Consider the following 15,121-nt stretch of genomic DNA (forward strand, 5'->3'; position numbering starts at 1 on the left):
TTCGGGAGTTGGTGATGGACAGGGAGGCCTGGCGTGCTGCGATTCCTGGGGTCGCAAAGAGTCGGACATGACTGAGCGACTCAACTGAACTGAACTGTGTAAGCATGTGATGTGTGTATATGCATGTGGTTGTTGTATTTGCTTTCAGATATGACAGTAAATTCCACATTGCTTTGTCCTCAATATATCTGAAAAGTGAACCATTCATTCTGCTTCTGAGGATATTCTCATTGATACTGCTAGTGAAGTGAAGTCCCTCAGTCGTGTCCAACTCTTTGCGAGCCCGTGGACTGTAGCCTACCAAGCTTCTCCTTCCATGGGATTCTCCAGGCAAGAATACTGGAGTGGGTTACCATTTCCTTCTCCAGGGGATCTTCCTGACCCAGGGATCTAACCCGGGTCTCCTGCATTGGAGGCGGACGCTTTAACCTCTGAGCCACCAGGGAAGCCCACATTGATACTGCTAAGTAACTCATTATGTCTTACCTTGCCTTGACTCAACCACCTGCCACATCAGCAGGCCATTAACAGTTACACTGCTCACACAGGAATTTCTGTAAGTAGTTATTTCTGGGGCCTAAACTACAGTCTGGTCTTCCCTATTGGTTCAGTTAGGAAAGAATTAGCCTGCAATGCAGGAGACCTGGGTTCGATCCCTCGGTTGGGAAGATCCCTTGGAGAAGGGGACGACTAAAACTCGCAGCTGTGGTCCTGGCCCAGCAGCATTATTTTAGGCCCAGCCAGACCTACAGAATAATAATCTATATTTGAACAAGATGTTTGAGTGACCTGTATGCACATTAAAATTTGAAAAGCACTGGCCTAAAGCAGTATTTCTCTTGGGAGAATGGCACTGAAACATGTACAATATCATATAAGAAATGAATCACCAGTCTAGGTTCGATGCAGGATACAGGATGCTTGGGGCTGGTGCACTGGGAAGACCCAGAGAGATGGTATGGGGAGGGAGGAGGGAGGGAGGTTCAGGATTGGGAACACGTGTACACCCGTGGCAGATTCATGTTGATGTATGGCAAAACCAATACAGCATTGTAAAGCAAAATAAAATATAAAATCAATAAATAAAGCAGTGTTTCTCTCCAAGAGGTGGTAAGCTGATCGCTTACGTCAGGATCACTTGAGAGGCTCCTCTACAAAGTAGGTTTCTGGACCCTACCCCAAACTGAGTGAAACAGACTCTCTAGGGTGGGGGCCCTTGAAACTGCATTTTCAACAAGTTCCTCTCCCCGGCACTTAGGCAATCTATGGTTTAAGAAAAGCCGGAGTAGCATTTTAGAATATTATACGTGTTGACACTTTCATCTATGTGAGTTTTTCACCAGCCTACAGTCATTGGTCAAGACACACCTAGAAATATAAACTAATTAAAGAACAAGTTGACTACAGAAACACACACCCACAACTGGCATTAGACAAAACTGCCAACACTGAGAAACTGCCTTTAGTAACAGACGAACCACTCAAAGAGGTTCTACTGAGCGTCTGCAATGAAATGCAGACAGACAGGCTATTTGTGTCAGAGAGGAGAGGGAGCAAATAGTGAATAATAGCATCATTTCCTCTCTTATTTAAACATCACTCTCTTGTTCTCCTTTAAAACATTAGTAAAAATCTATTTGATTCTAACTGGTTACTCTCAATATAGGACAAAGTATTTCTGTATCCATCAGACGTGAAAAGAAAAATATCAAAATATATTCTGTTTTTATCTGTCTTCTATATAGACAGAGGCTTTATTAGTAACTGCTAGAGGTGAATTTCCCTTCAAATACCAAGAAAAAAGGTGTTACTCTGTATTATACAAATGGATCCTTAAAAGAACCAGGCTATCTTTTGTCTGTTTAGAAAATTCAGCTGAGGACAATTTTTACTTAACCCCTGGATATTTGACATCAAAAAACACAACTCCATTAACTCCATCTTCATAAATTTCATTTTGTGAATCCAAATTACCCCCATAAACATCTGGACATCATGACTTGTACACACTATGACTCTGTCTAGCTGAAGTTTTAGAGCTGCAAAATAATATTGCCTTAACAATATTAAACATATCAAAAAGACTAGCACACAGGACCTTATTTCGACTTAGTGCCCTTACAGAAAATTAGAAAAGAGAAATGGAGACATATTAAGAGGGATAGGAAGTTCCATTTGAAAAGCAGGAGCCAGTCTTAACACCCTGGGAATCTTATTACCAGAGAACTTACATACCTCAGAGTATAGGATTCCCATGCTGGTCCTTCACGGATTTACTTCACCTCTACAGCTTCTTGAATCTTCTCGAGGTATTTCCAGTTAATATCCAAATCCTTCCCTGTCCAGAGAAAGGTCTCTAGAAGCCCAGGTCAGTCAGTGGCAAGTCGTATCTTCCCACGCCGGTGAGTACTCTTTCCGCAGCCCAGGCAGCAACACACCTTCCAGTGAGCCCAACCCGGGGAAGCAAGAGTATTAGTTTACTGTGTAATGAATGACCCAGTCTTGCATCATCTAATGTTACAACCCTGAGGAACCAGTTTCTGAGTCATATCTACTCTGCCAATGGTGACATGTGAAAAGAAGGAAGCAGAGTTGAAGAGGGAAGGAAAGTTCTCACAGGGGCAGGAAAGACTCAGGGCTCAAAAGGGGTACTGTGTTTGGGACATTTCCTATTGAAATCTGGTTTTCAGTAGCTATTGAGAAAGGCTAAGTGCAAACAAACTCACTTGTTAGACCCATATATGTTGGCACAGGACTTGACCTTCGTGAAAAATCAACTTTAAAACTAATGGATTATTGCTATCTTTATTCACAGATAAGTTTGTTTAACATTCCTTGATGTTTTAATATAAACTAATTAAAATAATAAAGCCAATTTGTGAGCTATACTATTTTATATAAATAAATATAATGACTTTCAAGGGCATCTCTGAGTAAAGTTTGAGCAACTCAAAAAGAAACTAACTTTTGGAAAAATTAGTCCCATTTACATTCTAGTCAATTCAATTACCTTGAAAGGTTTAAATTATACTTATAGTACTACCATATTTCATTTTCCTTTATAAGCACTGTAATTCTGAGCATAACAAGTAATACTTTCAAGGCTAAACAACCTTGTGAATGTAATAAACTTACTCTAATGAAACAAATATTAAATTGTCTTAAACATTCTTTTTTCAAATTTAGTCAAATTAATTTATAATATTCCATTTAGAAATCGTAAGTCTAAAATCTCTACTATACACTTGATGCTTTTGAGCTGTGGTATTGGAGAGGACTCTTGAGATTCCCTTGGACTACAAGGAGATCAAACTATTCAATTCTAAAGTAAACCAATCTTGAATATTTATTGCAAGGACTGATGTTAAAGTTGAAGTTCCAAAACTTTCTCCACCTGATGCCAAGAGCCAACTCATTGGAAAAGACTCTGATGCTGGGAAAGACTGAAGGCAGGAGGAGAAGGGGACGATAGAGGATGAGATGGTTGGATGGCATTACAGACTCAATGAACATGAGTTTGAGCAAGCTCTGGGAGACGATGAAAGAGGGGGAAACCTGGTGTGCTGCAGTCCATGGAGTCACAAAGAGTCAGACACAATAGAGCAACTGAACAACAACAATACATTTTTCATGGAATCACCAGGCCACGGGGTCAAATAGGCTAGCATGCCAAATCTCTTAAGCACTGTTGACATTGTGCGTGTGCGCGTGTGTGTGTGTGTGTGTGTGTGTGTGTGTGTGTGTGTGTGTGAATAGTCAGTTACTCAGTCATGGCTGACTCTCTGCAGACCCATGGACTGTAGTTTGCCAGGCTCCTCCATCAGTGGAATATTACAGGCAGGAATACTGGAGCAGGTGACCATTTCCTGCTCCAGGGGATCTTCCTGACCCAATGGAGTCAACCCAATGGAGTTCTCTTACTTCTCCTGGATTGGCAGGTGGATTCTTTACCACAGGCGCCATTGGAGGAGGAAATGGCAACCCACTCCAGTGTTCTTGCCTGGAGAATCCAAGAGGTGGTGACGCCTGGTGGGCTGCTCTCTGGTCGCACAGAGTCAGACACAACTGTAGCGACTTAGCAGCAGCAGCAGCTCCATCTAGGAAAACCAGACATTTTATATACCAAGTGAAAGTTCAAGTTGCTCAGTCATGTCCCAATCTTTGTGACCCCGAGAACTGTAGCCTGCCAGTTCAGAGCCTCCTCTGTCCATGAAATTCTCCAGGCAAAAATACTGGAGTGGGTAGTGGTTAGTTCCCTTCTCCAGGAGATCCTCCCAACCCAGGGATCAAACACAGGTCTCCCGCATTTCAGGTGGATTCCTTACCAGCTGAGCCACCAGGGAAGTTGTCATATTTGGTACCAAATATAATACAAAATATTCACACATTTTCTCTGAACTTAACACAATCACAGCAAAGTGCTAAACATTCTCAGAATTAAAACACACACTCAAGAGAAGAGTTCAATCATCTCAAGCAAACGGATGGGACTCTCTGATCAACTGAGGTTCTTTCTGGTCAAGATTAAGGAGCTAGGATTCAACCTGAGCTCTTGAATTTCTTTTCCTCCCCAGGGAAATTCTTTCTACTCCACTGATGGATGCAGAGGGCTAGCCTTATTGTTGTTATCATGAGAATTATACACCCCTATGCCTTCGCTTTGGCGCCAACCCCCCAATTGTTTTAAGAATTAGCTAACACTTCTGCTGGAGACTTGGAGACGGAAGCCTGCAATATGCACTAAGATTGCAGCTGACTTCCTCTTCGGCTTAGTTCGATTTTGCGTTTCTTTATTCTTAAGACATTCAGTGTCTTTCCCATTGACCTAAACATCAATGCTGTTTCCAGGGGGTACTTCACTCTTGTGTAAATCTTCTGTAACCTTTTTTAGCTTCCTTTGTAACCTCTTCTAACTAACCTATTTAACAGAACTCTTCACTTTCACTACCTCCACGCTAAGGTTGCTGCTGGCTTCTCCAAGCTCTTCACACCCTAACTGAACTGAGAAGTCTCCTTTAATTTCCTATCAGGACCACAGCTCCTCTAACTGGAATCTGTATCTCTCTCTTGACTGCATCTTGAAGGTGTGGGAGTTTGAAACAAGCTTCCCCAAATGTGCCATGTTAACATAAAGATTGCTTTGAACTAAAGGCAATGGAGATCCAGTGGGTTCAAGAGAATCCATTGCCCCTCTCTTAACTACCCAGATTGATTTTATTCTTTGCAGCCAAAGATGGAGAAGCTCTATGCAGTCAGCAAAAATAAGACCCAGAGCTGACTGTGGCTCAGATCATGAACTCCTTATTGCCAAATTCAGACTTAAATTGAAGAAAGTAGGAAAACCACTAGACCATTCAGCTATGACCTAAATCAAATCCCTTTATGATTATACAGTGGGTGAGAAATAGATTCAAGGGATTAGATCTGATAGACAGAGTGCCTGAAGAGCTATGGACAGAAGTTCGTGACATTGTACAGGAGGCAGGGATCAAGAACATCCCAAAGAAAAAGAAATGCAAAAAGGCAAAATGGTTGTCTGAGGAGGCCCTACACCACATAGCATTGAAAAGAAGAGAAGCAGAAGACAAAGGAGAAAAGGAAAGATATACCCATTTGAATGCAGAGTTCCAAAGAATAGCAAGGAGAGATAAGAAAGCCTTCTTCAGTGATCAATGCAAAGAAATCGAGGAAAACAACAGAATGGGAAAGATTAGAGATCTCTTCAAGAAAATTAGAAATACCAAGGGAAATTTTCATGCAAAGATGACCACAATAAAGGACAGAAATGGTATGGACCTAACAGAAGCAGAAGATATTAGAAGAAGTGGAAAGAATACACAGAAGAACAATACAAAAAAGATCTTCACCATCCAGATAATCACGATGCTGTGATCACTCACCTGGAGCCAGACATCCTGGAATGCAAAGTCAAGTGGGCCTTAGGAAGCATCACTACGAACAAAGCTAGTGGAGGTGATGGAATTCTAGTGGAGCTATTTCAAATCCTGAAAGATGATGCTGTGAAAGCGCTGCACTAAATATGCCAGCAAATTTGGAAAACTCAGCAGTGGCCACAGGACTGGAAAAGGTCAGTTTTCATTCCAGTCCCAAAGAAAGGCAATGCCAAAGAATTCTCAAACTACCGCACAATGGCACTCATCTCACACGCTAGTAAAGTAATGCTCAAAGTTTTCCAAGCCAGGCTTCAACAATATGTGAACCGTGAACTTCCTGATGTTCAAGCTGGATTTAGAAAAGGCAGAAGAACCAGAGATCAAATTGCCAAAAACTGTTGGATCATCGAAAAACAAGAGAGTTCCAGAAAAACATCTACTTCTGCTTTGTTGACTATGACAAAGCCTTTGACTGTGTGAATCTCAACAAACTGTGGAAAATTCTTCAAGAGATGGGAATACCAGACCACCTGACCTGCCTCCTGAGAAATCTGTATGTAGGTCAGGAAGCAACAGTTAGAACTGGACATGGAACCGCAGACTGGTTCCAAATCGGGAAAGGATTGCGTCAAGACTGTGTATTGTCACCTTGCTTATTTAACTTATATTCAGCAGTACATCATGAGAAATGCTGAACTGGATGAAGCACAAATTGGGAATCAAGATTGCCGGGAGAAATATCAATAACCTCAGATATGCAGAGGACACCACCCTTATGGCAGAAAACGAAGAGGAACTAAAAAGCCTCTTGATGAAAGTGAAAGAGGAGAGTGAAAATGTTGGCTTAAAACCCAACTTTCAGAAAACTAAGATCATGGCATCTGGTCCCATCACTTCATGGAAAATAGATGGGGAAAGAGTGAAAACAATGAGAGACTTTATTTTGGGGGGCTCCAAAATCATTGCAGATGTTGACTGCAGCGTAAAATTAACACACTTGCTCCTTGGAAGAAAAGTTATGACCAACCTAGACAGCATATTCAAAAGTAGAGACATTACTTTGTGAATAAAGCTCCATCTAGTCAAAGCTATGGTTTTTCCTGTGGTCATGTATGGATGTGAGAGTTGGGCTATAAAGAAAGCTGAGCACTGAAGAATTGATGCTTTTGAACTGTGGTGTTGGAGAAGACTCTTATGAGTCCCTTGGCCTGCAAGGAGATCCAACCAGTCCCTCCTAAAGGAAATCAGCCCTGAATATTCATTGGAAGGACTGAGGCTGAAGCTGTAACTCCAATACTTTGGCCACTTGATGTGAAGAACCGACTCATTTGAAAAGACCCTGATACTGGGAAAGATTGAAGGTGGGAGGAGAAAGGGATGACAGAGGATGAGACGGTGGGATATCACTGACTCAATGGACATGACTTTGAGTAAACTCTGGGAGTGGGTGATGGACAGAGAGGCCTGGCGAGCTGCAGGCCATGAGGTTGCAGAGTTGGACATGACTGAGCAACTGAACTGAGCTGAACTGACTACCCAGATGAACTTAAGTTTGGAGTTTTTCCCAAAAAAAGCCTTGCTATTGGAGATAAATTTTATCTAAGTGGCTCATTTAATACTGCAGGGCAAATATTAAATTACCAAACATGTCCTCTTATTATCTTGCAAATGAATTTCTTGTCCTTTGAAGCCCCAGGCCCCTGTTCCATTGCTTAGCTCAGGATGGCATATATACCTCATTCACTTTTCTCTCTCTGAACTTCTCATGTATGTGTGGTTCCAGTGTGTACAAAATTAAATCTGATCTTTTCCTGTTAATCTGTTTCTTGTCAACTAATTTTTAGGCCAGCCAAAGAACCTAGAAGAGTAGAGAATTTTTTTTTCCTTCCTGATAAATGGTAGCAGAATATGCCATCTTAAAATAGGCCTTTTTGACATAAGGATTATTTTGAATTGATTATTATTAAAACTGCAAATTCTCAAGAGAATCTCTGAAAACAGTAGAATTCACTCTTTTAAATGTATTTATTTTAATTGGAGCCTAATTACTTTACAATATTGTAGTGGTTTTTGCCATACACTGACATAAATCAGCCATGGGTGTACATGTGTTCCCCATATTGAACCCCGCTCCCACGTCCCTCCCCATCCCATCCCTCTGGGTCATCCCAGTGCACCAGCCCTGAGCACCCTGTCTCATGCATCGAACCTGGACTGGTGATCTGAAAACAGCAGAAGTTACTCTTTTGCAAGGGAGATTTACATTTAAAATGAAAGCCTCCATTTGTAGTGTGTCCTTCACTGTACCTGGAAGAAAATGTGCGTGTGCCTACTCAGTTGCTAAGTCTGTCTGCCTCGGCCACCCCATGGACTGTAGCCCACCAGGTTCCTCTCCATGGAATTCTCCAGGCAAGAATACTGGAATGGGTAGCGATTTCCTTCTCCAAGGGATATTCCTCACCCAGGGATCAAACTGCGTCTCCTGTATTATAGGCAGATGCTTCACCACTGAGCCACCTGGGAAACCCCATCAGAGAGAAAGAGTGATTCTAAATCTCTAGAAATTTATCCGAGGAGAAAGAATGACTTAAATCTGCCTAACACCATTACCCTTGTTTCCTGTGCTTTCTTGATCACCTCCCATAACTGCCGCTCCCCCAAAATCTTCTTCTGCCTGAAGATGGTATTGAAGGTGGTGACTTGGCCATTTCCAAGAGTTTCCCTGGTTCTCTCCCAGTACATGAGGTATATACATGCTAGTAAACTTCTGCTCCATTTTCTCTTGTTAATCTGCCTTTATTACAAGGGAGTTCTCAGCCATAGAATCTAGAAGAGTAGAGGGAAAATCCTTTTTCCTGCCCTATAATCCGTTTCTAAAGGCATGATACTTATTATAATCGTGAAAAATCAAATGTTTGAATGTAGGTATTGTTGTACTGTTCAGTGGCTAAGTCATGTCCGACTTTGCCACCCCATGGACTGCAGCACACCAGGCTCCTCTGCTCTCCACTGTCTCCTGGAGTTTGCTCAAATTCATACCCACTGAGTCCGTGATGCAGACACTAAAAGCAAAGTAATAAAAAAGCAGCTGATTCATTGCAAGTGGTGAAACACGTTCATTAACCTCTGAACCAGAGCCTCTCGATCAGGGATGCTATTCTTCCCCAGGTAAGACAGCCAGAGATCTAGCACATAAAAATACAGGATGTTCAGTTAAATGTAAATTTTAGATCAATTTCTTAAATGTTGCATGGGACATGCTTATACTATATAATCATGTCATTTAACTGAAATTGCTGTTTAACTCAAAATGAGACATCTGGCATTATCTGGAGACATTTTTGGTTGCCACAACCAGGTGTGTGGGGCACACCACTTGTCTCAAGAAGGTAGACGCCAGGGATGCTGCTAAGCATCCTGGTACAGGACAGTCTCTCCCAGCCAAGAATTATCCTCCCCAAATAGTGTTGAGGTAGAGAAACCCTCTTCTAGGCCAACAGGAGAATTAAAGGTGAAGATAGAGGACAGATCAATTGTAGTGTGAGAATGGAGTATCACTGCAGAGGAGAAAAAAATTTTTATTTTTCCCTCTACCCTTCTAGGTTCTTGCTGGGGGCTCTTAACAACTGGAAAGTTTGTTTGCTTGTTTTTCCTTCGGCTGTGCCTCTCAGCTTATGGGATCTTAGTTAACTTCGCTAGGGATTGAATCCATGCCCTCTGCAGTGGAAGCACTGAGTCCTAAACACTAGGGCAGCCTTAACCACTGGACCACCAAAGAATTCCGAGGGTCTCTTAAGAAAAGATAGATTAATAAGAGAACAACAGGGACTTTCCTGGAGGTCCAGTGTTGAAGACTCCCAGCTTCCAATGCAGGGAGCTCCAGGGTTCCAGCTTTTTCATTATAGATGCAAATTTTCTTCACAAAAAGAAAACTTGCATCTTGCTTTTAAATCTTTTCCTGCATCTGCTGGCCCTCAGTGGACTTTAGTTCAATAAAGTAATTCATTTGCCAAAGAAGCATAGTTAGGGGGAGTATGTTCTGGTGGCCCTCATGGGGAAACACTGTCATAATGACGTCTGAAAGTGAAAGTCGCTCAGTTGTGTCTTTGCGACCCCACGGACTATACAGTCCATGGAATTCTCCAGGCCAGAATACTGGAGTGGGTAGCCTTTCCCGACTCCGGGGGATCTTCCCAACCCAGGGATCGAACCCAGGTCTCCCACATTGCAGGTGGATTCTTTACCAGCTGTGCCACCAGGGAAGCCCACTAAAGTATGAGAAACATAATTTTTTAAACCTATTTAGAGTTTATGCTCTGGAAACTGAGCCATAATTATAGGGGGTTAAAAAGTTCTATGAAACAACTTTCACCCATGAATGCCTTCTATCATGAAACAATGTTTGAGTCAGACACTGGCAGCCTTAAAATTAAGTGTCCACTTCATATGGGTTTCGTTGTTCTGTCTCTCAGTTGTGTCCACCTCTTTGTGACCTCATGGACTGCAAGATGCCAGGCTTCACTGTCCTTCACTCTCTCCCAGAGTTTGCTCACACTCATGTCCACTGAGTCAGTGATGCCATCCAACCATCTCATCCTCTGTTGCCCCCTTTGTGGACAGAGTCAACTCCAGCTGCCCAGCACCTTACTGTCTGTGAGGAAAAAGAGGTTCCTACAAGGTATAACCCAAAGACTTGATCTTCATGAGAGTTCAGTAGAGCATACCTAGGGAGGGTGGTCCACGCAACCTCAGAGTTTTCCTCTGAGATCTTGACGTATCACATTGTCTAAGGGCTCCCATAGCAGGCACTTGAGTAAAGGAATGTCATGATCAGAAGTTCCTTTATATAATAAAGCTATCACTTGGGCCATTGTGTGGAGACTGGATTTGAAGCAGCCAAGAGAGAAAACAGCAAGACCAGAGAGAAGGATGTTGCATTAGGTCAATGAGAGATTATGGTTCCAAAAGCAGAAGAGCCGTAGTGGGATTGGAGAGGAAAGGAAGAACTCTGAAGGCCGCAGGGAGACAGGTCAGCAGACCAAAACTTACTTAACTTTTGTGTTCTTATAAATGCTCTGATTGACCAAAAACACAGTTTGACCAAAACCACAGTATTTCCAGCCTGCCAGTCCTCAAACATCAAGAACCTGTTTTCATATCTTTGTTCTAAATAAGATCAGAGGGACTTCCCTGGTGGTCCAATGACTAAGAAATCGGTGCTCCTAATGCAAGGATCCTGAGTTCAATCCCTGGTCAGGGAACTAGAACCCACATGCCGCAATTAAGAGCTGGCATGCCACAACTGAAAAGAACCTGCATGCTGCAGCTAAGACTCAGCGAGGCCAAATAAATGAATAAACGAATAAGATCAGATGGGCAACCCCAGAGTAATCAGTTTAAGCCAAAAGTCCAAACATTTTCCTTATTCTGTAAGTGACCTGCCAGGCTTATGAAGAAATCTCCATACTCCTAACCCATCATGCCCTATTTCTGTGTCACTGCTCCTAACAACCTATAAAATTCACTCCTGCCCAAACATCCCTCAGGCAGAGTACTCCACTGCTTCTGAACCTCTCTCCTCCTCCAATCCACGGATTGCTTTCCCTTAAACAAAGGACATCATATTGAACTGTTTTATTTTTGTCATTTGATGGGTACTATCCCCTGGCACCAAACACAGTGCTTTCTGTTTTAGCCTGGGATGCTGACATCGGAACTCTGTAAACTACCATTTCTTTTCTCTCCATTGGCTTCCTGTTAGGTTCTCCCAATAGGGAAATTTCAAGGGAGACTACACAGCTAATGAGGGAGAAAGAGACTCCCTCATTCCTCCATGTTTGCTGATCGTATCAGCGTAAGCCCAGGACAGCCTTTCATTCTAGGAATAGCCATTGGTCCAGCTTCCTTCCACACTCCCTGAACCAACCTAATCACACCCTTCAGCGGTCCCAGGACCAGCTCTCTCTCTCCCAACTTGATGCAGCACCTCTGCTGAGCTCCTGCAGCATTAGCAACAACCAGACAATGGCCCCTCTTCGTGCCTGGGTCCCAAGAATTTCAGGGTCCTTCCTGAAAGTTCCTGAACTCTGATGATCCCAACCTATGCTCTCTGTTCCTCCAGTCCAAGAGGTAGTGGCTGCCCCTGAACTCTCTCAGTTAGTTTAGGGTTCTGTCTTTCCTTTTCCAACCCTCCAATACCCACTTAACTGATTCCTTATATTAAATCTTTCTTTTGAAGTAACTAGTGTGCTTGTCCCCACTGATATAATGATCTAGAGATCTAGAGATCAGGTGGCCAAAATATTGGAGCTTCAGCTTCAGCATCAGTCCTTCCAATTCAAGGTTGATTTCCAAACTGACTGGTTTGATCTCCTTGCAGTCCAAGGGACACTCAAGAGTCCCTTTAACAAGAAACAGGAGAGTTTATTTGTATTTCTTGGTAAAAACAGAAAGTAAAACTTAGGAAGTAAATATATTACTGACAAATCTTGTTACACTGATGGCTCTTTCAAGATACAGCTACCTACTTCTGCAAATTTTCCATTATTTCTCCACTGACTCAAGAATCTGCTGGATGACTTAAATTGTTAAGTCTCTTTCAATTTCGCTGTAAACCCAGTTTCACAGTATGAAACAAACGATACACTTCAGGGTGTGAGTTTATTACTCTGACCCAGAATGAAGAATGCAGCCTACTTTACACTGTGACCTACAAGTTTACTTTATTCCTGGTGCTTTTCAGGGTTTAAAAAAAAAGGATTTATGTCTACTCCCTTATGAGGTCCTATGAGATGGTCCTATAAGCCTATGAAATGCAGTCTCAAGCTGTTATGGGATTTTGTGTGTTTGGTTCCAATTTATAATAAAGTGTTTTGGGGTTATATACCCTTCACTATTCTTCCTATAAATATGTATACACTGTTTAGCTATTTGGAAAGAAATGACATTTTTTGCATGATTTTTTTGCATCCTATGTTTGCCCTTCAACAGTACATAGTAACACTCTTCCATGTTATAAAATAGTCTTTAACATCATTCTTAGTGACTACCTAGCCATTCCTTGATATCAAAGATAACAGCTCTCATTTATTTATCACTTACCATGGGCTGAGCCCATTGCCAGCAGGCTTAACAAACATGATTTCCTAGGACCCTCTCCCCTGGTGCTGCTTTCCCATGTTTGCCAACTCACCATTCTCTTGGGGAGTCATCCCGTCTTCAGCCATGCCCCTTACCTTGTTAACCCCAGTGATGATAATGGTTCTGGCAGGCCTTGTGACTTGCCTGTAACTTGCCTCATCCTAACCCTGAGTCATCCGTGACTCTACAGGAAACCATCTTATTTGAGCTATATGAAAAGAAACACTGGAATTTGGCCATATCTCTCTTCTTCTCTTGGAAGGATTCTGGTGTGCCTTGACTTGCCTTTCTATCAACAAGCCATGAAACAAGCAAATAAACAAAATCAAGACAACTCCTCCAAATCATCCAGTGCAGCTAGAAGAAAGTAGAAAACTTGGTAGGGCTCCCCAGGTGGCACAGGGATCCACAAGAATCCACCTGCAATGCAGGAGACTTGGATTTGATCCCTGGGTTGGGAAGATCCCCAGAAGTAGAAAATGGCAACCCACTCCAGCATTCTTGCCTGGGAAATCCAATGGACGGAAGAGCCAGGCAGGCTACAGTCCATGGGGTCACAAAGAGTTAGACATGACTGATCACATACACACACACACACACACACACACACACACACACACACACACACACACACACAGAGAGAGAAATGAAATGTATTTACTGCTTACAGTGCCATCTGGCGCATTGTTTGCCAAGTGGCATAAACATCTCTGTTAGGAGCCATGGGTTGTGGCTCAGCTGGTAAAGAATCTGCCTGCAATGTGGGAGACCTGGGTTTGATCCCTGGGTTGGGAAGATCCCCTGGAGGAGGGAAAGGCTACCCACTCCAGTATTCTGGCCTGGGGAATTCCATGGACTGTATAGTCTGTGGGGTCACAAAGAGTCAGACACGACTGAGCGACTTTCTCTTTCTTTTTCATTCTAACAGTTTTCTAAGATGGATTGTGTATATTGTATCATCTTCCCTCTAAGAGTAGCTACTTTGATTAAACGCCAACTCTACATTTCAAGCTATGGTTTTTCTAGTAGTCATGTACAGATGTGAAAGCTGGACCATAAAGAAGGCTGGGCACCAAAGAATTGCTGCTTTCAAACTGTGGTGCTGGAGAACACTCTTGAGAGTCCCTTGGACAGCAAGGAGGTCAAACCAGTCCATCCTAAAGGAAACCAACCCTGAATATTCGTTGGAAGGACTGATGCTGAAGCTGAAACTCCAATACTTGGGCCACCTGATGTGAAGAGCCAACTCACCGGAAAAGACACTGATGCTGGGAAAGTTAAGGACAAGAGAAAGGGGCAATAAAAGATGAGATGACTGGATTACATCATCGACTCAAGGGACACGAATTTGAGCAAACTCAGGGAGACAGTGAAGGACCGGGAAGCCTGACATGCCGCAGTCCATGGGGTCACAAATAGTCAGACACAACTAAGCAACTGAACAACATTTCAAGTTAATTAAATATTGCATAAAACTCTCTTAATTTAAAGAATAATGGACTGATAGAATGAGAAAAGCCTTAAAAGTCATCTTCTCCTTTACTACTTAATTTTAAATGCTTTTTTTTTTTTTTTTTTTGGCCACTTCACACAGCATGCAGGATCTTAATTCCCCAACCAGGGATTGAACCTGGCCCCATCAGTGAAATCACCAAGTCCTAACCATTGGACCCCCAGGGAAGTTCTTCCAAACCATCTTGAACACAGTGCCCAGATGCCCTTTCAAACTGGCTTTTCATAAAGAGGTGTTTAGTGAAAGACATGTATTTCTTCTATAACGTTTAAAAGTTTTATTATTATAAAAGTAATAGGTGTTCTTTGCAGAAATATTGAAAAAATAGAAAAACCATACAATTAGAAAAACTGCAAAAAGTGAAGAAGCTTATAATCACTTATGAATCCATCCCCCATCACCCAAGAGCTTTCCAGAATTCAAGTCATTCTCTAGTCACTGATATAATGCTAGAGTAAGTTATTTCTATTCCAATAGCTTCCTTAGGCTAAGTCAAAACCGATTTTAATCAGGTTAAATCAGATTTTAATGAAGTATTTGCTGACAGATGCATTTGTCTCCTTAGTCTAGCCTG

At 42.3% G+C, this 15,121-nt stretch overlaps 1 protein-coding gene across 2 annotated transcripts in view; it reads right to left on the bottom strand.

Annotated features, from left to right (window-relative positions):
* Positions 1–2,446, bottom strand: part of ANKRD22 (ankyrin repeat domain 22) — a 34,921-nt gene extending 32,475 nt beyond the window's left edge. For both annotated transcript variants that reach the window (XM_042238485.2, XM_004020017.6), the window contains exon 1: positions 2,236–2,446. In XM_042238485.2, the coding sequence (XP_042094419.1) occupies positions 2,236–2,256 (21 nt within the window). In that variant the 5' untranslated portion in view covers positions 2,257–2,446. The remainder of the gene's footprint in view (positions 1–2,235) is intronic.
* Positions 2,447–15,121: the final 12,675 nt, after the last annotated feature.

This window comes from Ovis aries, chromosome 22, assembly GCF_016772045.2.
Source record: "Ovis aries strain OAR_USU_Benz2616 breed Rambouillet chromosome 22, ARS-UI_Ramb_v3.0, whole genome shotgun sequence".
NCBI classification, from domain to species: domain Eukaryota; kingdom Metazoa; phylum Chordata; class Mammalia; order Artiodactyla; family Bovidae; genus Ovis; species Ovis aries.